At 40.0% G+C, this 22822-nt stretch overlaps 1 protein-coding gene across 2 annotated transcripts; it reads left to right on the top strand.

Moving 5' to 3' along the window:
- The first annotated feature begins 1290 nt into the window (after positions 1–1290).
- LOC124631408 (chromobox protein homolog 7) lies at positions 1291–22067 on the top strand. Of its 2 annotated transcripts, none has more exons than XM_047165783.1 (3): positions 1291–1509; positions 2169–2565; positions 19906–22067. In XM_047165783.1, the coding sequence occupies exons 2-3, from the start codon at positions 2497–2499 to the stop codon at positions 20713–20715; spliced, it is 879 nt and encodes a 292-aa protein (XP_047021739.1). In that variant the 5' UTR covers positions 1291–1509; positions 2169–2496; the 3' UTR covers positions 20716–22067. The 2 variants fall into 2 exon arrangements, with proteins under 2 accessions (XP_047021739.1, XP_047021740.1); XM_047165784.1 differs by lacking the exon at positions 1291–1509 and adding an exon at positions 1803–1983.
- Positions 22068–22822: the final 755 nt, after the last annotated feature.

Consider the following 22822-nt stretch of genomic DNA (forward strand, 5'->3'; position numbering starts at 1 on the left):
CTCCTCAAGCAAATCGGAGTCTGATTAATATTCTGTTCGCACATTCAATTCAATGTACTTGTAACAAAGAATAAATAAAACAATTTTATTATATGAATATTACCTTTTTTTGGTTTCCACTTAAATAACTAAAATATAAAACAAATGATTCCGCCAATTTAAAACGAAAATAATCTTAAAATAATGCGGCGGTTCATTTTGAAGGAACGGTAACGAACTCAGTGTTATGTTGTGCCCATCACTAGTCGTGACTAACTGATAGGTGTCAGGAACGCATTCTCTGAACGGCCGAAGTATAACATAACATACCTAAGTAGGTACTCAGCAAAACATAATCAGCAAAGTTATGGGTCGATTGACCATCTAAGTTTATCAGTTTACTTGATCGTCAATAACAGAGAATTTGTAAGTATAGTGTTAGCAAGCAGTCTGCCGATGATACACCGGTGTGACGAGCTGGCTTGGAGCCATTAGCCACTGATTCATGATAAACACTTCTATAATGTAGTCACATTGTGACAGGCTGACATCATCATCGTATCTTGTAGGTATCCACCGACCGGTCGTGTCGAAACTACTAGAAATAATGCAACTTGCTTAGACATGAGACTTGCCGCTGGTTATCTGATTTATTTATCTAAATGGGGAAAAGATAAATGTAAGTAAGTACGTATATGCACGTAATATGTAAGTAGCTCTTGCAAAAAAAATACCTTCAGCTTTTGATATTTTAGTTATCGCCTATGAAGCGACGCGGCGACGTAGAGCCATTTTATCAAGTCAAAACATTGATATCATATCTTTCCTAAGCTTCCATCCTTAGTTCAATAACATAATTAGAAAAGTAGACAGCTCTATCAGTTCTATGAACAACACAGGCCATTCAATCCGCGGTTCATACATCAAACGTGACAGTTTTAAAAATAATACCGCGCTATCTGGCGGACGTGTCGACGACGCAAGCTGTATCTATTTATCGCGCCATATCTCTCCCTACAACAATACAGACAAAATAAATAAATGTGTTCGAGCCCGGATCCGGCGACCCTTCTCCACGCACGTAATCCATTCCAAAATGTCCGTTTATTTTTCTATGTGAGTCGCTCTCAGTAAAAAACAACGCATGAATCGACCGAGCACCCGTGCGAGAGGGACGCAGACACTCGCCGGCCGAGTAACAGCGGGCGGGGCACCGCGTAGCGCTCTCCTATTGGCCCGCTGCACGCAGCGCCCGCCGCCTGTGCTCCACAGCCAATCAATTCTCATCTTGTTTCTCACGTCCCGCGCCCCGCGAGGCCCAAAATACCGACCTTTCACGAATGCCAACCCGATTCGATACGACCGAAAATGCCTTAGTTACTTCACGCGCGCATTGTTGACTGGTCGCTTTCGCTCGTTTCCAGCGAAAATACTGCCAAACTGTTCTCGTCAGCCCGAAACTTGTAACCAGTCTTAACGCGAAATGTGTTCCTCTTCGACTTGTTGACATCCAGCAGTTAATTATTTCAGGTAATAATTATAATTATATGCACGGCTAAGCCCCCACCTGCAAAAATAAGGGTGGTGAAGTTAGATTTTTGATATCTATTAAGAATCGCGAGATAATAGAGTATTTTGTGCCGGATGATCGAACGTAAAAGCGGTGTCCTCGTAATCAACGTAGGCCGTTCGGAGCGGCAACGTCGCGCGTAAATAATAGGGTAGGCGCTCGGTCTTTCTCTCGCAGCTGGCGCACAGCGGCAACGTCGCGCTGCCGGCGTTATTGTGCCTCCACCGCGCTCCCGTGCCGCGCTCACCACGCCGCGCCACCGACTCGAGCGAGACACATTCACTACGCTCTGCCAACGCAATATACCTACAGTATTGACACGACAACGCGCTCAATCATCATTATTACTTCACATTTGCTATTAGATACTAGTTTTGGGGCTACGTCTAGACTTGTTGTTCTACTCAACTATTGTTTATAGCTTATATACTTAAGTATGTATTACCTTGTATACTTTTTTATGTAGTAAATAGATATGTAATTGTAAATACCTAAAGAGTAAAAACTGAAATAATAACGGATTCGAGACTATGGTTCCTAAATTTATTATAATTAACTGATAGATAATAAGCATCAGCACTGAAAACATAAAAGTGATGAAAATAAAACTTGTTTACAGAATATCGAGCGGGTGTTGGTGAACTCGTGGCGCGCTCTGTCGGCGAGGAGCGCAGTGCGGCGGGCGGGACGCGCGGGGCAGGGCTTCCTCCCCCTGCTTCAGTTTCGGCTGTGACGTTGTGTAGAGAGGACGCGTTGCTGCGCGCCACGAAAAAGGATCGTTCGCGCGGCAACTTTGAACAGTGACAGTGTGAAGGAGTGTACCGTGACAGAGAATGTGTATCGGATTGCAGTGCGCTACCAAACGGATGCAGTGATTTGGATCACAATTCTTGGATTGCAGTGTTTTTGGATTTGGATTTTGCATTTTTTCAACTATCAAACTGGGGATGCATAAGATGGAGCTCGGTGACAGCGTGTACGCCGCTGAGCGTATCATGAAGAGGAGAATTAGAAAGGTGAGCTTTATTTCTTTACAAAACATTGGCGTAACTGATTCTAACCTTGCGAAACTTGCATGCGAGATCACATATCAGTGGCGGGTTCGATTCGTGGCTTTATTTGTAAACTGCATGTTTCGCAACATGCGAACGCTGATTGTTTTTGCTTGCACCGAATTTCAAAACATGCTTTTAATAATGCTTTATATAAAATGCATGGCAGCGCATGATCGTAGTTTACATTTTGTTTATTAATCCCAGTATTGTGATGTGACGGCAGCTGTTCAGAAATTATCGCAAGGGTTTTGTGTTCCTTTTCACGGGTGTTTTTCAATTCTTATTATTATCAGGAGTCCCCTTACATAGACTGTATAAAGACTGGGGGCCGCAGTGAGAAACTGAATACTTCTTTATAATCGCTGCCCTTCTAGAGATTACATTAATTTTTTGACAGTAAACAAGTTTGGACGAGCCGCGTGAGGGGTAACCTCGCTATATTGTAATGTCTTTCTTGAGTCTTTCCCCGTTGCTAACCTGATCCCTATATTGATAACAATAAATTCAGCTTTTGGGTTTGGTTTTTTATTGCCTGTTCCTAACTGCATGTTTTGATCACTGGGGGTTCATTCAGTCTGTCAGAGCGAAAAGTTTGAAACAATACTCAGGTTTATTAGACATGTTATCATCTATAACTGTCATTGCTAAAACAATTGGCACGATCACTATCTAAGTAGTGAAAACATCGCTATAGAATATCGAATGACTTGAATGAATCCCACTATTGTCCGTAAGTGCAGCAACAACACGGCCGGTGAAGGTAAGTCTGCATCGAGGAGCTGCCGATAAGGTAAGAGCAGTCAGTCACGTGGAAACATTTGCTATTGCTAGGCCGATCTGATAAAGTAAACAGTATTACTAAACGATGTTGTTACAGGACATAGTCGGATCATTACTCACTTCTGTCCACTGACAATTAGCTAGAGGTCTTCTTCCAAGAAGATATAAGCATGTTAACGGCTTGTCCATGCTTTGGTTGGATCCGAAGAAGTCTTATTTTCGAGAGTTTTTTGATGTTGACTTTAAGACCGAGCAAGTTTTTCCTTTGTTTTTAATGAAATTATACTTGAGTTGATCGCATAGATATCATTGGATTTGGATTCCATTATATCAGAATAGCCTCAGTCATCATGGATCTAGCTGATTTCATAATATTGTTCGGATTTCTGTATTTGACTTGTATTTGGTCTAGTGGTCGCAAGCGCGGCTGCTGTGCTCGAGGTCTCGGGTTCGATTCCCGGGTCGGGCCGAAATCGCTTTGTGGGTTTTCTTAAACTTTCACAAAGCAACCCGCAGTCTGGAAGTTGGTGATTGATTCACCCGTGCATCGGAGAGCACGTAAATGTCGGTCCTACGCCTGATCTCTTTCCGGTCGTGTCGGATTGCCGTCCCATCGGGTTATGAGAGTGAAGGAATAGGGAGTGCACCTGTGTCTGCGCAAATGCTCGTGCACTATAATATGTCTTGCGCAGCTGGCTGATCTCCTTAAATGAGAACAGCCGCCGTGGCCGAAATCGGTCGTGGACGCCATTATTTGACTTCATTTCCTTTTAAATTGGATAGGTTGATTTCCAAACTTATGAACTTAAGTCATAGATTCCTCACTTAGTACTTACAAGTGATGATCAAAAGACAGAGTAAAACCTAATAGAAAATCGTTTATCTGAGCTTATTTAAATTTGTAAGGAGATAAAACAATTTGAGAGAAGTACAAATAGTAAATGTTTCCATTCGTGACACTTATACAAGTGCCATACGAAAACTAAGACCATTGACCAATGTATTAAATCTAACTTTGATCAGAGTCAGATTACAAGGAAGCAGAAAGAAGGATTAAAAAAAAACAAACATTGCTTTTTTCACATGTTGCTTTATGTTCATAACAAGATAGAAAGAATAAACTTAATCATGACAAAAACACATCTTAATGACAGTCAGAGATTTTGGTCCTAGTGTACCGATGGTAATTGTCACTTGAAACGAATATCATCTTTATCATCGTACTGGTTATTTACGGTATCAGAATATTTCAGTCTGATTTACTTCATGGCAGACTATGTGCCAACTTCCCTATGCCCTTCCTTTCCCATTCCTCATCATATTAACAAATTAGGAAATAACAGCAAGCAATATGCCTACAGACCTCGTGTAACATTTCTATTTCCTACTATTTTTTAAATATCATTTGCCTTTAAGTTCATATCTGTAACAATCTACGTCAATGGCCTTTTAGCATCTTATTAAATAAGCTTTATTTCAACTGCCTCTTACCTTAAACTATGACGTCCTTTTTAATTAGCCGTGATGATATTGCGTAGGTTTGGCTCCGTTTGTTTTCAAGTCTCCATAATCCTCCCTTCTCATGAAATAACAAGACATTTGCAATGACGTTAGTGAAAGCGTGGGTAGTCGAAACACCCACCTCAATTAATATCATGAAACTCAAAGGAGTGCCAAGTTCATCTGTGCTTAAGCCAGCCTTTTATTTCCAAGAGATCCATCAGTAAACCTGACTTTTCATAAATACGAGAATTCTCTTTCTTTTTGATAGGAACTGCTAGACATTCAGTTCCATTTGCGTTGACAGACCTTTTCTACGAAAGGTTTAATTTACCGGAAACGCATCATTCGTAAGGTTTTTTTTTTTTTACCTAAGCATTGAGATTTTGTGACATTGCGATAGCACTTCTATAATAATGTTATCTTTTTGCTCCAATTACTCTGACGATTCCATTTGAACCCCGGAACACCTCTTGTAAAAGACTTGCTCTGCTTTTTTACTAATGGTCCTTTACGTCGAGACTTTCAAAATCTTGAGATATCCATCAGGCCCTTCTCATAATGTAGTTTTGTCCTAATAAAGTACGAACTAAATTAAAGGGTCTTAAACTTTCACAATATCGAGTTATTCCATCTCATAGTGATGCAGATCTAGTTTAGCCCAAATAAAGTACGTGCTCCTTAGATCATCAGTCATCACACATTTCGTACCTACCTATATATGTAAAATGTTTACCTACTTTTTTTAAATTAGCACTCTTTATCACATATCCGTTACATCTGGTTAATCACATATCTTAGATCTTCAGTGTTTTCCTCTACAGCGTGTACCCACCCACGTTGAGCTATAAATCCCAGATGGGCGCATTTAATGCATTACAATTCTAAAGCTCTTGAGGCTACCAATCACAAGCAATTAAAATATTTCTCACAGCTAGACGTTTTTAAAGTTCCCAGCATAGTTATTTTGGCTCCTATTAACGTCTTTAGCGCATCTCCTAAAATAGCGTGACTGTCATAATATTCTTCACTACTCATATTGGTAAAGTGCAGTGCTAAGCATGTTTTGATTGCACTGTTTACAGTTTATTTTAAGTACAGTGTTATCATAAATCACGATTCATTAGATTACAAGAAGCACAAGTCAATTAGTAAGTCACGACCACAATTTCTCTATTATGATAGGTTTTACGCCGCCAAAAGTTTCCAACGCCCGCTTGCTAGCGCTCGTGTCAATTTTAGGAAACTACTTAATATCAAAACAAACTGTAAGTAATGCAAAAATCCGCTTTACCGACAACGATATAAGGCCCAAATTCGTAAACAACTTACTCAACTTGTTATCTGCCAGCGTGGTCTAATATAAACGAGACATCTGTATACAAAGGATTATGTGTTTTAAAGCTCCCACATAATGCATAAATTCGTTTAACTACCAGGCGTCAACATAGAAACTCCTACAGAGCTCTGTAGCCCTGGTATCTCGGAGCAAACGCGCCAGTATTCGGCTTCGACCGAACAGCCATCGAGTTGCGCATGCTCCCCGCCGCTCCGTCCGGCCAATCAGCGTCGAGCAATATTCCGGCCGGCAAAATATCGTCGTGTGTTACACCGATACAAATTAAACTTAGTTTTTTTACTTTAATAGTACTTTTTTAACGTTTGTTTTTATTTATTCTTGACGTTTCCATTCAATTAATATTGTTGTTATTAGGTTTTCGCTTTGCAACCATCGTACCAACTGTGGATTACTCTGCACTCTGTTAGCTAAGTGTCGAACGACATAGTTCCAAGGCTATTTGTTAGATGGCGCTATACTAAATTTATTAAAATTAAGAATTTACTGAAATTTCTTTGTAGACATATTTTTGGTCAGATTTTGAGTAGAAACAACGAAGCTCACTATGTTGTCCGGTTTCCAAGTGCCTTTTTTAGTGATTGTTTCATGTTCAAAGGATCATTGAATACATAAATCGCGGACCAAATTACTCAATAGCCGGACAAATAAACGTTTGACACATTGAAAATAATAACATTCTACTATTTCCTTTTCTAAAATGCCGCATCATTAGACACAATTTATAAATTGGTGCATTCTAAGGCCTGACATCCATGCTATCCAATTTTATAACGGCCTTTTCCCAAAATCATATAAAAAATTCTGTAAGACGCAAAAAATAAGCCGTTATAGGGTCATGGTGGTGTGGTGCCGATAATAATTCGAAACTCGTCCGTAGTGTGCACTCGGAAGTGACACAAAGCCACCAAATTTTCTATAAATAATCGCTTCACAATGCTTCACCGTAATTTTATCCATCCCTGTATTGGAATGGGATAAAAAACTGACAAGGGAACAAGGCGATCTGTGGAGTGGTTACAAGTATATTAAAAATAATATTGTCTTATTTACTCAAGTCTTCCATTTGGTGCTTAAATCAATCACTATTTTCCCAATTTCCAAGTAAAAATAAAGGTGATTAAAAGGATACAAAAAGAAAAAGAGTTCTTATCTGTAGAACTGCTACTAAGTTTTTTTTTTTTTTTCTTAGCCCGTATCTACTGTCCCACTACTGGGCAAAGGCCTCCCCATTTTGTCTCCACACCTCTCGATCTTTTGAGACCTCCCACCAATCAGGGTTGTAGGCATCCAGGTCGTCCCGCCATCTCTTTCGGGGCCTACCCCGCCTGCGATGACCATCCTGTGGCAGCCACCGGGTGACGATGTTGGCCCATCTGTCAGGATGCATTCGGCTGACGTGCCCAGCCCAGTTCCATTTTAATTGAGCTGCTTTTCGGCCCACATCGAAAATTCCGGTTTTGGAGCGTATGCGGTCTGTCCTTTTGATACCCAGAATGCTACGCTCCATTGCTCTTTGGCAAACCTTGAGTTTGGACTTCTGACACTCCGTGAGAGACCAAGTTTGTGCACCGTGCTACTAAGTTATTGTAGTTTAAAACAATAAGTAAATAAATCATCGCCACTTATATTATCAAGAACAAACAGGGTTTTACAGAAGAAATTTTGTAAGTTATTGAGTAGGTAATAACGAAGTAGCCGTCTTCGGCCACATCGTCGCTTACCATCAGGTGAGATAGTGGTAAAACGCAGGCTAAGTATTGATAATAAAAAATACATAATAATACATAAGCAACTTTTGTAATAAACATTTGCCGGCAGATGTTAATATTTTGCAAAGAAGCAGCTAGCCTATGTCTTATACCTATGAAATAATATTTTTGTAGTTACAACGGCACTCCACGGAACTCCTTGTCATGCATCGTTCAACATAACTCGGGTCTTATATACTTAATACGTAGGTACAAGCCACCCCTCGAAACATAAAAAAAAAACTATGTGAACGGTCCCCTATATTTAGAAAGCATACTTAATCGCATGCACGTTCGCTCGGAATATTAAAGTGTATGGGGAAGCGTCATATGGGGACCCCACACAATTAAAGCTGAGTCTGCATTGTCTCATGCACGCTCGCGTTCCTATACACTACAGCCGAATGCCCCCGTTGAGAACTAACGATCAGGTGATAAAGCAATACCCGTCGATTGAAACTCGCTTCCATCGAGTCGCCTTACAAGCCCACTCTAATCGATTTTATTCCGAATGTCTGTTTGAAACGCGACTCTTATCATTGACACCGATCTCGGTTTTTTAATACGTCCGTACCATTTTTGAAAGCAGTGAACGGCGGCAGCGAGCTGAATATGGACACCGTTACAGGATTGAGGAGGCACATAAAAACGTAGAGACAAGTTGGCGCTTGGCGGTCCGCTGGCGTCATTATAATAATGCGCCTGTTGGTTCGCCGCCGGTCGTTATGCCCCACGCATTATTATGTAAATGTAAAACGAAAAGGAAAGGACGGTGGTTTTTTTGTATACCTTTATCTGATTCAGATAAGGATGTTAATTAGTGAAGGATATAGCGGGTCGGCGCCGCAGGTGAGATGTTCCCACGTGATGCCACATTTCTAGCCATTGTTCGACAGTGAAATCGCGCTCGTTAAAATATTACTACGCTGCACACCACCACGCCTATGATTATTTCGCACTTCGATTTATGACTAAACCAAATAATGGGACGTAAAGCATGTCACTTGTCGTGCAAATGCGGCACGTCTCAAATTACAACAATATTTGCACATTGTTTAATACGTTCAATAACAATGGAATGTAATCAGTTACGGCGCTGTTATGAAGGGTAGACGAGGGTCAGGGTATCACAAAATATTTGTTGTCTCCCCACAGCGCCCCAACGCCAAAACCACCCGCTCGTCATCATTGTGTTTTTTTCTTATCTCTCGTGGAACCCTTATCTGAACCCAGCCGTGGGGTGTGATCTCACTTAATTGAGTTATTACTGACGTATTTATTACGGGAATATAACGAATTTATCTTTCATTCACCCTTTCGTTTGTTATTGTTTTCATCGTCCAGAAGAGGATTCTATTTAAAATGCTCCCGATACCTTCCTGAAATATGAATTTGTCAACTTTCTTCTCATTCACCCAATTTACCTTAAGAGATGTTAAGTTTAATGAATCGAGCGCCCACTAGCCAAATCTCGCTACTTCCCCTCGTCTAAACTAGTCACAAGTGTTTGCTCTCCGGCTTGGCCACAAGTGGCGAGGGTCGGAAAGCCCCTTTGTGTCAAACGAGGGACCTGCTTACCTTGCGAGAACCGGTAATTTGTACAAATATCCCCCCAATACGCATAGGTGTATTACAAAACGCTGTTTAGGCATTCCGGAGCGGTTCTCAGGGTACAAGAAAATCATCGACCCACGAATTTAGTTTGACCATGCATTTTTTCGTAGTTTTCACTTAGTGGCAATAAGCGTGAAGAAGCCGATGACAATCGGTACTTGACAAGTACGTCGATTTAATTGTCCCTGAGTCGATGACCGTACGACCGCTAAGCGCAGTCCCCGTTCTGAACAACCGTTTTATAATACCGATATAATTGTATACCACTGTTTATTTCTGTCACTCTGTTCTTTCTAGGCTGGCAAATAAATACTGCCAATGTCAATTTATGTTACTTACACAAGTATACTTAAAATACATACTACTTCCTGTGCAGATAATGATAAAGAAGATTTACTCTGCCCCAAAAAAACTGGTGCAATTCTCAGTTTTCTAGTTTGCGAAAGAAGATTTTGGTTACTTGCCTGTAAACATACCACATCTTTTAGCATCAATAAAACATGGTTATGCCTACCTAAAGGAATAAGATATTGTGTTTACAGCAGCACTATAATAATAAAAACTGGAGCATAAATTGAAACACTCTCATATCTATCAATCGTTCTCATCAAGCAAGACCGTAATCACAACCATAACAAATTCAATTCACACCTCCTTCGCTTAGAAAGAATGACTATTATTTCACTCATTGAGAACGATAATAGTAAACATGAGAGATGCTAGTTGAAACTGAGACACGTCCGCATAGCAGCACGGTCACGAGCCGACTGACGCCGGGCTTGTCTCGTGTGTTTGCCGCCGTTTCGCCGGCCGGCTGGCAGACTTGCTTACCTTGTCTGACATATCAATTTTCTCTTCGCACACATAGCTCTGGTTGAACCGTACACCGTTCAGCATTTCTGTGCTCCTGGTATTTGAGTTACGAAAGAATACGCGCGATATTGCGCTTATCTGAATGGAGAGAGAAAAAAAACATGTTCCTTTGAAATTGTGTTCTTATGACATTGATCAACGCATGCGAACGAGAAAACTTAGTGGGGATTTATGTAAACTGATTGTGTAGATTGAAGATTGTTGATGAGTTTGATTTCTAAATCGCAATTAAGTCTAAAAATCCTAGTTAACTCAGTAATAGGTATGATTTATATATGCGCATATAGAAAAGTTGGCATGTCGGATGCATAGCAAATTGGCGCTGATGGGTACGTCACGTCCGGCTCCGTGGAGGTCCGTACGTGGTATGAATAAACACAAGCGTTGTCCGGGGTGTGAACATCGTCTAATTTAACCCGTTTGTAATTCTCGACGCGCGCCCGACAAGACGACGTACTATCAAAGCTAAGTAATTGTTTGCTCAATAAGCGTCTGCCAGTCCTTCGCTCTATGTATAAATTATTGTCTTATGCATATAAATACATACCTGCCTACTTATCTGCACTCCGATATTGGCTTTACTTCTACGTTGTAATCATGAGTATATCGTTGTAACGAAGAAACCATTATTGGGCAATAAAAACAATATTGAAAAGCTTTTCTTCTCCCGAATTCCAAACCTTTGAAACGACGAGAGAACTTCATAAATCTCTTTAAGTACACAAACAGCAAGCTAGGAACAAATAGAAATCGACAAATCATCTCCAAACGCCTCTGAAAAATGAATCACGACATCGTTATTGCGCCAATCGCCCGCGGCTCGCGACCCGAGATTCATCCTGTCATTTTTCCACCTACCCTTACCCTCCCAGTCCCTCCGGATCCCTCCATCCTTTTTAACGCTTCGAGTCTCCCCCGGTCTACGAAATTAAACGTAGCAATTGAATTATATTTGAATCTACACCGTCGGGAGCTTAAATATTGAGCTTGTTATTCCTTACACCGAACCCGTGTTAAAAGTGCTGAGGTATATTGAATTTTACTTGTACTCCAAATGAGCTACTTTAGCAATATCGAAAAATACAAATCTGTGAAATCCGCAATTTCAACCATGAACGTGAAATCGGTTTGCTGATTCCAAAATGTTACATCCATTAAGAAAAAAATGCATTTAATCTAAGTCACGAGACATATCCCTCAGAATCAAAACTGATTTGAAACTAAGACATGTCACCAAGAATTCCAGTCCTGTTAGAGTACATACCGTAACGGGGAGGGTGCTAATGAGCAGTTAAAGCGTAGGTCGTGCGTACACATGTCACGCTTTCCTGGGCAAGCAATCTGTCCTGAACAGTCACGCATTCATATTACTGGCGGCAACTACTGGAACTGTGTGCGGAGAACTGATTGTATGCAATATGGGGAAGTTACGCGTATTGACTTCGATTGCACCTACAGACAAATTGTAATCTCAAAAAAAGAGTTTCTAAATCTTTAGTGTGGGCACTCCTCTCGGCATTTCAATTTTGGATGAGGACATGTATTCAAGTAAACAAATGTTTAACATTAGAAATAGGTAATCCGACAGCGAAACACTGCGAAAACAAAACCGATAAAATAGGAAATAGTTTTACCTCGATGACTTCTTTGTGCAATTTAGCGTGTTAGTTTTAGCCGGCTTCCAAATATGGACATTTTACAAACTTAATTAAACAAATGAACAAACATCTCGGCATCGCACTCCATTTAGTCAAACAATCCCTTTCACGGTTCCGCAAGCGTCGTCCGGGCAATTTGAGAGGATTCATGTTTAAACGCCTGATCGGTCCCGGGTGGGGCTCCTAACTGGGCTCGAACCATTAATCTAACCCTCTCCACCTCCTCTGCGACCTCTCCGGAACGACGCGATGGCTCCGAGCAATTTGCAATAGCTTGATGAACGACCCGATGTATTGTACGTAGCTGTTACTTTGATCAAGTTCGTTAGATTGGTTTGCGAAGATAGGTTTAATGGGTGTTCGTGATCGAAAGGAGAAGAGTAATTAACTTAAATTATTTACCTCCCCACTCAGAGACATTTAATTATTACTCACTCCGACATTCCGTCACTCCTTAGTGACGGAATGTCATACAAATCCTTCACTAAGGAATGGCTTAAGTAACCATTAAATGTCTCTGAGTGGGTAGGTTAGTTGTCCAAGATTAAATGGAAAATCACGCAATTTTATCAACTCTGTCTCTAATGTAGATGTGCAATGTGATTTCAGATAGACTGGTCAGATTTAAGGTGGCATATTTTCGTAAAAAAATTAGATAGAAGAAAGATTATTTTGTATTCAATCTAATAGTACCTCTCAAAAGGCTGAACTTCGTCGTTCTCAGAATAGTTGTTCTTCAAGCTCTTATTCGCCATTGCCTCTAGCGGTTCTAGTTTTTGGAAAATATTAGATACCAAAGCAGTTTTACGACAACTTGATGCTAAGTATGCAGTAACATGATTTTTTTCAGTTTTCTCTCAGAATGTAAAAAGAAAGATTCACTAATATAATAACGGGCTATTGTGGAACGTTATTATATCTTTATTTAGAATAGAATATGCCTTTGTCATTTACCACTAACGTTAACTATTAGAAGTTCACAGTTTACTTAGTTTCTACATTCAAAATTGTAGAATTCCATTCAACACCATTCCAACGTTCAACTTTACCTTTATTTGTTTGCATTGGTCGTTTCATTTGCGCTCGTTAATTCTAAGTGGGTGATAAATATTACTCCGGACTTTCTAGCGTTTGTTTTAGCATTAGCATCTACATCAAACAAACACTCGATAATCGATACCTACGCAAATTCCCCGTAGATATTTATTATGCTATTTTCTCTCTCGCTTCAGTTGGCGTTATTGAGTGCAGACTCGTTGAATACACGGACGGATTTTGGCTCCGTGCCAACACTACTAATATTGTGTTCCGTTGTTCACATCCCCTCTATCCTTTCGAGATTGTCTCCACTTCGCACGATATTAAAAGACATTTTGACGCGATCGTTGTAAAAGATTATTGTTACAGATTAAAATAAAAGGGGATAAGTTCGTTTTTATTAACAGGGCGCGGATTGAGGAGAAAAGAAATAAACGGTGCGACATCTGCTTGTTATTGCAATGTAATAATTGTGAGGGTGGGGGAAACTCGAGGAACGTTCGAACAATAGGGACTCTGGTTTTCATTACTGTCTTGTAGTGTTATATGGCTTATGCTTTCTTTATGTGCTGGACTTCCCCTACACATTAAGGACAATTCAAATATGTGTAAATATTTGTTTAATCATATCTACATCTATCTGATATTTGTTATCAAAGCTATTAAAAGTTACGTACGATTAATCCAATACTCGTGCTATTGGTTCTAAAACTTCAATCACATTAATACGTTATCGGGTAATAAACTATTTTAATTGCGTATCTTATCTTCTTCAGTTATGTTCAAACGGATACGTAATCGACATAAGTAACGAATTATCACCAGTCAATGGTCATTAGTAGTGTAGATTACAAACTTTTTCCTGTAGGTATAGATAGATAGACGATATTATAATTGTCGCTGTGTGCTTAAATTCCACCTCCTTTAATTCTCCATACACTGACCATTCTGCTGTCTGGATACCGTTTCTCACTCAACTGTCACCCCTCCCCCCCCTTTTAAACATTCTTATCTCCTTCCTTTCCTTTTCCTTTTCTTCTTATTCTTATTCTTATCTTAGTTACCTACTTATATAACGAAATGTGCCCGAAATGAGAGAATGCACGTAATGTATTTAGATGGCAGACGATTGCACTAGCTTAACCAATAAATCCTATTAGACCATTCTTTAACAGTGATAGGTAATCAAAGTTACGCAAAAATGCTTAGAACTTTACTCTGCCCACTAAGTAGCTATAGATAGTTCAACTCAGATTTGCGCGCGGCCCTATGTGTGCGTCGGCTTGTAAATATACAACTTTCATTCGTGTGACAGTGACGTCGTCCGAGCATGACGTGTTCTCATCGCTTTTTGTTATGGGTACAGTCGTTTACGAAAATGTCTAGTTCTTCACGGAGAAAATGTTTTAAGGAGTCAGGTAGCGTTTCAAAAAAATGAAACAACATTCAAAGCTTTTTATTATTACATTTTACAGTTTATCATTATTTTCTCATACGGCTTTTCAAATTGACATTGACAGTATTTAAGAAATAAATGAAGTGAAATATCTAAGATGAATTAAATACTCCTTACATATTTTCTAGCTCGGGGTACGCGGACAATAAATAAATGTGTGGACTAAGAATGTAAAAGACCTATAATTTAGTATAATAATGGAAACAAAATGTGTGGGGAATTTTAAAAAATTATATTGCTTCGCATAATGTCGAAAATAAGACGGAAATAATGAAACTCATAAATGAACGTTTAAGTCAAATTGATGAAGGGATGTTGGGTAATACTTGTCGACATGTACAAAAGAAAAAAGAAGAATACTATAGACATTTTGACATGGAGTCAGAATTTATAATTAACATTGGTGAAAGTAGCGAATCCGAAAATTCATCATTTGATTTTTCAAGTAGCGATACAGAATCATTATAAATAAATAAACTAAATTACGTAATAACTGTACTTTAAACAGCCGTATACAACCCCTAAATAACTGTATTTGTACCCGACTGTACCTCTTGTCACGCACACAAAGTCACTGTATATGTACAAGGGTTACCCACACATAGGGCCGCGCGCACGACTGAGTTGAACTTACTATAGCAGTTTTATAAACTTAACAAGTTAACCCGAATCAATGCTGGCAAGGCAATTTCATTTTTGAACAGTGTCTATGAAAATGGCTCTCAATTAAAATGCACGAGACGCAATTGTTATAAAGCCTTGTAAAAGAAAATCAAATTAAAACGAAAAATATAGTCTCGCCCGCGCCGTTCACACCGCTCTCTGTATAATCCCCGATTCGGGGAATGCTAAGTATATTTCTGTTTTTAATCACGAATTCTCAGTAATACGCGGAATAAAAATACGTGATACCTAATCCGATCTTCATAAAAATATTATTAAATTCGCTCTTGAGAAAGAAAGAAAACTTAATCTCTAGTCGCCGTAAAAAGTATTGACTTCTTGATAAGAGATAGATATTGTCTTAATTGTAAGACAAGAAACTCTTGGACCCCCTTCCCAACCAAAGGCGATTGCGTATCTAGCTTTTAAATAATGATTTTGATTCTCAAGTACTTAGATATCTAGTTTTAACAATACATGTAGCTTAAATGAAACCTGGAGCTCTGGATTACTCCAGAGGCTAATTGTATGTTGCTGTCGGCTTCATCGTGAAATGTTGATAAATTCGCAGTTAGGTACATTGAAAAGCACTGTTTTCCTACATGTAGCCTGCGCTTTCAAATGTTATTTCTCCGAATTCGTAATATAAATTAGCTGTTATTACAAAGACATTAAGTACCAAAGCTTCCTTAAACCACTTCTTGTAAATTGGACGCTCCGAATTCAGAGTTTGAGGTCCCGAATGCTTGGAATTATTCCCTTTGCTTGACTAAATAAGATGAACACTACACGCTTCACATCTCATTTAAAATAAGAAGTACCCATGTTTTTATCCTACGTATTATTTCTATCTTCACTCTAGCTTTTCGTTCTTTGCGGGGACGAAAAGCCCTTTCCGTCTGTTAAGCAAGTACTATCAGTTCTGTCGCTTTCACGTATACATATTTTCTAACCACAAAAACCCGGGCTTGTTTGATATTTGACCTCCATAAGTCTTCATGCAACGTTTTAAATGATTTATACCCTCGTTACAATCACTGCTTAATTTGAATATGCGGGCACCTAATTTGTGTACAAGGACCTAATCATATGCACTCGTATTTATGAATGAGGAATATCGAATGTTTTTCAGATACCTACGTATTATTCGTATGTTGATATACTGCTTCTTCTCTGTCGTTCCGCTCTTGGCAGAGCGGTCGTGGTCACGTTGAGGCGTCTACTCTGCTGGTAGAAGCGGGCACAGCTTTTTTTACAATCTCCCGCCATATTTAACTTTATTGCACACTTCATACACGAAACACAGAAACCATACGTTATCGCGGTGGCGGCATATTGGGCTGACAAAGTAGTCTCACTATAAGACATGTCATCGACACGAAAGAAGAAGAATACGGAAAGTCTATGTACAACGGCGAGCTTAACCCAGAATTGGATTCTAACAGCCAACCTTAAAGCAATAGAGAGATTTATAAAAGGTAGTTTAAATCACAAGTGCATAACAACAATGAATTGCCATCTCTCTATGTTAGCAGACTGTCCGGCACAGTTTGACATCGGCTACTCACTGCGGATGTCACCTAATCGGTCCAGCGCACAGTGTATCGGCCGCGCAATCTGGTTCCTTATCTACTTAAAGCCGTCGTATTAGTTTTCACCAGATTACTTGGTCTTACCAACACCATCATTGCTACTTGTCGTTTTAGCAATGTCTGTCGATTAATACCTTGTTTAATTTAAACCTACATACGTGATGAATGGTAACCTCACGACACTCTTATCTATAAGTTTCAGATTTGGCAGCAAAATGAACGTTCTTACTGGACTTTATCTACACTATTGTCGTATGAGTGTTATTCCAAAAGCTTTTCGTCTTATATTTTTTTCTAGAGTATGTAATGAGCTATCAATAAAATCGATTAGGTTTCCGATAACAGGATAAATTGGCCGTGTACACCCATAATTGTCATTATATCCCTTAACAGAATATGTCTGTCGGTCCTCATTACGCGAAACATCGCCACATCTATCAAGTGAATCCACACCGGTTATCAAGTCGAGTGATCCTATCAGCACATCTCACCTGCTGATACGGATTAACGTTAATTATTCGCGTTAATTGCCACACGGCTTCCGATCAACGCTAATTGGCGTCTGTGCTTCCGAGACACGGTCCGCCCATGGCGCGATTACAACCATCAAACTTCCCATCAACCATTTACCCTCGAACACACCAAATTCAACCTTAACCACTCGACTTAAGGGCCATGTTGCCGATATAGGTAAAGTTGTAGGACGGCACAGGCGCGCGGGGGTGGAGTGAGACGAAGCGGGGGTGGGGTGCCTCTCCCTTCGCCCCGCCCGCCCCGCGCGTCGGCCAATCACCGCGCAACAACCGAACGACCTCACCTTGCCCACACGTCCCAGCGGATCCTTTTTTATTTATTTTTTTAACGATTATGTCTTTGTTTGGTTTCTGACTTTGTGGTTTAAATTGAATGTTGAGTTAAGCATTTATAAGTAAGGTGAATACAATAGGGGCTTTTGTTTGGGTCTGATGTTTGTTGGCTTTTATTTTGAACTTTAAAGTATGTTAATCAATGTTATGATTTTGAAGTAAGTTAGTGAAGTAAGTTTTTTTAATGAGTTAAGAATTTAATTAACTAACCGATTTAATTAACCGTTTGGGTGGGTGGACAGGATGAAGGTTTTTTATAGTTTGATTATGAGTCATCGTTCACTACCGAATACATACAAAGTAAATAATTGCCAAATATGTCGAAATGTTTCGCTTTATTGCACATGTAATTTGTGTATTCTATATTTCTACAGATGATTGAATGTTTTTCTTATAACGTGAAAATAAATAAAATATTACTGACAATAAAACTAGTACTGAACCTACAAACCAATAAGTAACAAAAATGACAATAACGGTACCTATTTAAAATTTAAAATTCCGAATGAACGTCGCTGCAAAGTCAGCGCTTGCAACACAGTTTTCACTCACCCTCCGTCTGCAAAACCAATAAGACGCGAGGGTCTGAAATCCCCGCTTCAATTTCGAACCGCCCTAAACACCAAAGTTTACGGGCTGTTTAGGACTCTATTGCTAAGGGTTTGGGGTGTAATTTTCAATGGATGCTTTAATCCAATTAAGTGGTTAAGGTGAAAGGCTGGTAATAAAATATGCTTTTTCATATTGGGGTTTGTCCTCAAGCGTAGTGTTATGACTTTGCCACAGATGTTTTTGTCGATCGTCAAAATTGTTAGAACAACTTTATAACTGGTAGAATTTCGTAGATGTTTCTTCAGCAAATTGTAACTTTCGGATTTAAACAAAGACACCACAAATTACTTTGCTATATTATTACCTACTGTGAATTATAACATGACACTCCATTTTACTGTAAACTTAGGTAAAACATAATAAAAAAACATTTTACTTAGGTATCTAGAGTTTCCCGCTACTTAAGACCACTTTTTCACTCTAGTTTTACAATCCAAATCCCAGTATAAAAATAAAAGTTTAAAATTGGTAGACGGACATATTTTTAAACAAACGAGAATAAACTGGGAGCTTGGCGAAGAGGCCTTTGGTCATGCGCAGTAAACATTCATGCAACTGAATTTGTCAGAATTCACTTTTAACTTAGACTTATTTCACGGCAACACCTCCCTAGTTTTTGAATTAAATGTACCTACCTACATCATTTCACACGAATTAAAAAATATTATAGTTGTTTTAGTGGTATGGTCTCGCTATCGCTCGTCATATTATCGCGTAATGACATGACAGTCGTATAATCTCAATAACCTGCAGCGTGGAGCAGCCTTTAGTTTACCCTGTTGCTGTTGATACGGAACGCCATGTGTAATGTACCTAAATACGAGATAATTGGCAAGGAAGCCTTACATTTGACACTTTCCTATCTATTTCAATTGTAAACTGAACATTGTCTTTCAAATATATAATATTCCAAAGTATATATATAAGTTATAAGTTTCCAAATTTCGAATAAGTAGAAACTGCATGTTCTGTTATTACCTAGTACCTATGTAGGTTTATCATCTTTTTGGGTATTGCATGATATCGCTTGCTATCCTTTGTGGTTTGGTTGATAGTAAGCACACAGGGTTTTGTCGGTTTATTGGTGTGTCGTGCATGCGATGCTTGTCCAGGGCCACGAGGCGCGCTAACGGCGGCACCCGCCAGAGAGCGCGACAGCTGGCCCGGCAGGTGCGCCCCAAATGCACGCGCGATACAAGACCACTTCGCACGCTCTCACACATTACTCTTTATTTCATTAAGACACCGTCTTACTTGATACACCCACTTTGTCATCATATAAATCCACAACGTAACTAACAACACGCCCCAGCCACAATTTCATAAAGCGAAGAGCAAACTCTGTAGCACCTAAATATCCGTTTTCGCCGTAATATTATCATCGAATAAAATCTGCAAGGCTATGTGCAACCCTCCCGCCGTTATGCACGCCACCGGCAGTCGCACCACGTCAGCGAACGGGCACACACCCGGCCGCTATCTATACTCACCTTGTTTAAATTAATACATCAAATTTAACCATCTGCTCTCTCTCTTTTCAGAACAAAGTGGAGTACTACGTGAAATGGAAAGGGTGGAAGCCGAAGCACAATACCTGGGAGCCGGAGGAAAACATCCTAGACCCGCGACTCATCGAGAGCTTCGAGCGCGGCGAGGAGTTACGGCGGCAGGGCAGGAAGCGCGAGCGCGAGCACTCGCCCGCCGAGCGCGCGCGCAGCGGCTCCGAGGAGCGCCACCCGCCGCCCGGCAAGCGCAAGGCCGAGGTGCTGTCCCGCGAGTCGGGCAAGATCGGCGTCACCATCACCATGAGCCCGCCCGCCGCCAAGCGACACGACTCCACCAAGCTCAACGGTAGCCGCACCTCGCATGCCGCGCACACCGCGCACGCAGCTCAGCCGCCGCCCCCGGCCGCGCCGCCCGGCGGGGCAGCCGCTCCCGCCTCGCCGGCTGCTGAAGCTGCAGCTCCTAGGACGGGACCCAGACGGGCGCCACACTCCCCGGAGGAGGCTGACGCCCATACTCCTCCAGAGCGCGAGAGGCGGACGGAGACTCAGCCCACTGCGACAGCACCTGCGGAGCCTAAGGGAGCGCAACCTCCGCCACCGGCCGCGCCGCAACCTGAGGAAGAGGAGGACTCGTGGGGCGATGCGCCCGTGGCAGTGCCGGCGCCGCCACCGCCGCCCCCGGCGCCCCGGCGCGGCGCCGCCTACTGGATGGCGCGCTCCCCCGTCGCCGACCAGATCTTTATCACCGACGTCACCGTCAACCTGCAGACGGTCACGATACGCGAGTGCCGCACCGAGAAGGGTTTCTTTAGATCTCGCGAGCACCGGCCGCTCGATGTCACGTAAGGTCTGCCGTGATTAACTTTTTGGACATGTACAATAATAGGTAGCTAGTAATGATTAGTTACTACGGACTTATACCAGAAGAAAGGAGTGAAGTGAGAAGGTGTCTTTGTAGGCCTAATGTAAACGACATTAGATTAGTGCTCATCTATCTGCTGCTGAATTGTTGGGATGTTAATTTATTGTAGATGGAATTGTCTGAGTAATTGACAAAGCTGCAGGGACTTGATTGTATGAAAGAGTCCCTGGGACTTTTGAAACTGATTGTGCTGGGTTTGTATTATAGATAAAATTATGACCACCAGATCTAACAATTAATAGACAAATTGTTGTCAATTGTTGAAAATAGAGACTTCTATATTTTATAATGTTGAATTTATTGATTGACTGGGTGTCTGGTGTACCTCCAAGTAGATAATGTATTTTAACTAAACCTATAATTTAAAACCACCAATACCTTTTGTATACCTTCCATTATTAATTAAGTGCTCTGCTTGTGAACTAAATGTAAGAGAAATAATTTTACCCAGTGTGACCCCTTAAAAAATAGGTACCTACCATGTTAATAATAATTTTTGTATTGAATCTCAGCAAAAAATAAAATGAAAAAAATTAATGTTTTATCAGTTTATTATACTCAACCAATTTTTAACATTATGTTAATTCGTCATTGTAAAAAATTCCTAGTTTTGTTTTTTATTAGTCTTTTTATTGTTGTTGTTATTTATGTGAACTTAATTTAATGTTGAATAATTTTCCATTCACTATTTTACCCCAGTCTTTGATAAAAGTTATTGTACTTTTATAAGTTGTAATAAAAAAAAAAATTTGTATACCTAACAATAACTACATTTGCAACATTGAGTAAATAACGTGGCGGGTAAAAATTTCGCGGTGTTTTGCCTACCCAGTGTTGCAACTAGTAAATTATATTCTTACAAGAAAGAAAGTCGGAAGCCTCTTTTCTATTTAACTAAATAAAATAAGGTACTGTTGGTTTATAAAATGAACTGATTGTTTTTTTTATGTAAATAGCATTCTTTGTAGTCCTGTGCTAATAAGTTATTTTTTAAATAATTTAATTTTAAGATCACATGATTCCGGACGCTTTTCGTGTTCCTTTTATTGTTATTTGGTTCCTTTAATAATTAAATAATAATGATTATAAATATTTTTCCTGAACGGATATGAATGGATGGATTCTCCTACTATTTAAGTTCATTGTATATTTTACTTAATGCATTTGTATGTGGAAATGGTTTATGTAAATATTGTAAATATAATTTTAGAGAACTTGTTTTATAATGTGATAGAATTTCACATGTTAGTCTGTAAATAAATGAGAATGAATTAGATGTTGTCTTTCATTTAGTTTCCTTCGAGTAAGGGCCAGGCCACAACAGTGCGTTGCGGCGTCGCATCGCAAAAATCAACGACGCATATCATATTAATCGCATAGCTGTGCAATGTTGTTTTTGCGATGCGACGCCGCAACGCACTGTTGTGGCCTGGCCCTTAGGTAGGTAATTAATTACAAAAAATAGCAGTAGCTTAATACAAAAATATGCCACAATTCGTCAAATGAACATTGTAATCGCTACGATTATGTAAAATACTCACTAGTGAGGATGTATACAATACACACACTCTTAAAAGTATAACGTTTTTATAAAATCACACCTTCACGCGCTTAATCTATACTAATATAATAAAGAGGAAAACTTTGTTTGTTTGGTTGTAATGGATAAACTCAAAAACTACTAGACTGATTTTAAATATTCTTTCACTATTAGAAAGCTATATTATCTGCGAGTAACATAAGCTATATTTTATCCCGGTGCGGACAGTAGCTCCCACGGGGCGCGGGTGAAACCGCGGGAAAACGACTAGTTATTACATAGCTGCGTTTACACACATATAATTGGTTGACTTGAAACCGCTCTTACATGCCGTCGTCCTACTACTCAAAACAGGGGTAAAAGTAGCCCTGAGCTATACAGAATGAATGTGCTTTCACATTAGCGGATCTCCTCACCCTTTTTCGCAGGGTTTTTAGCGAACGACTTAATTCCGAGCAGCAAAAAATAGAAAAAGTCCGGTCGCTTGGTTC

This window comes from Helicoverpa zea, chromosome 6 (genome assembly GCF_022581195.2).
Source record: "Helicoverpa zea isolate HzStark_Cry1AcR chromosome 6, ilHelZeax1.1, whole genome shotgun sequence".
In the NCBI taxonomy this organism is placed as follows: domain Eukaryota; kingdom Metazoa; phylum Arthropoda; class Insecta; order Lepidoptera; family Noctuidae; genus Helicoverpa; species Helicoverpa zea.

Excerpts from the sequence above, each read along its gene's own strand:
- LOC124631408 (XM_047165783.1), top strand. The coding sequence starts at position 2,497 with ATGCATAAGATGGAGCTCGGTGACAGCGTGTACGCCGCTGAGCGTATC. Across the intron at positions 2,566-19,905 it reads TGAAGAGGAGAATTAGAAAG|AACAAAGTGGAGTACTACGT; the intron begins GTGAGCTTTATT and ends CTCTCTTTTCAG.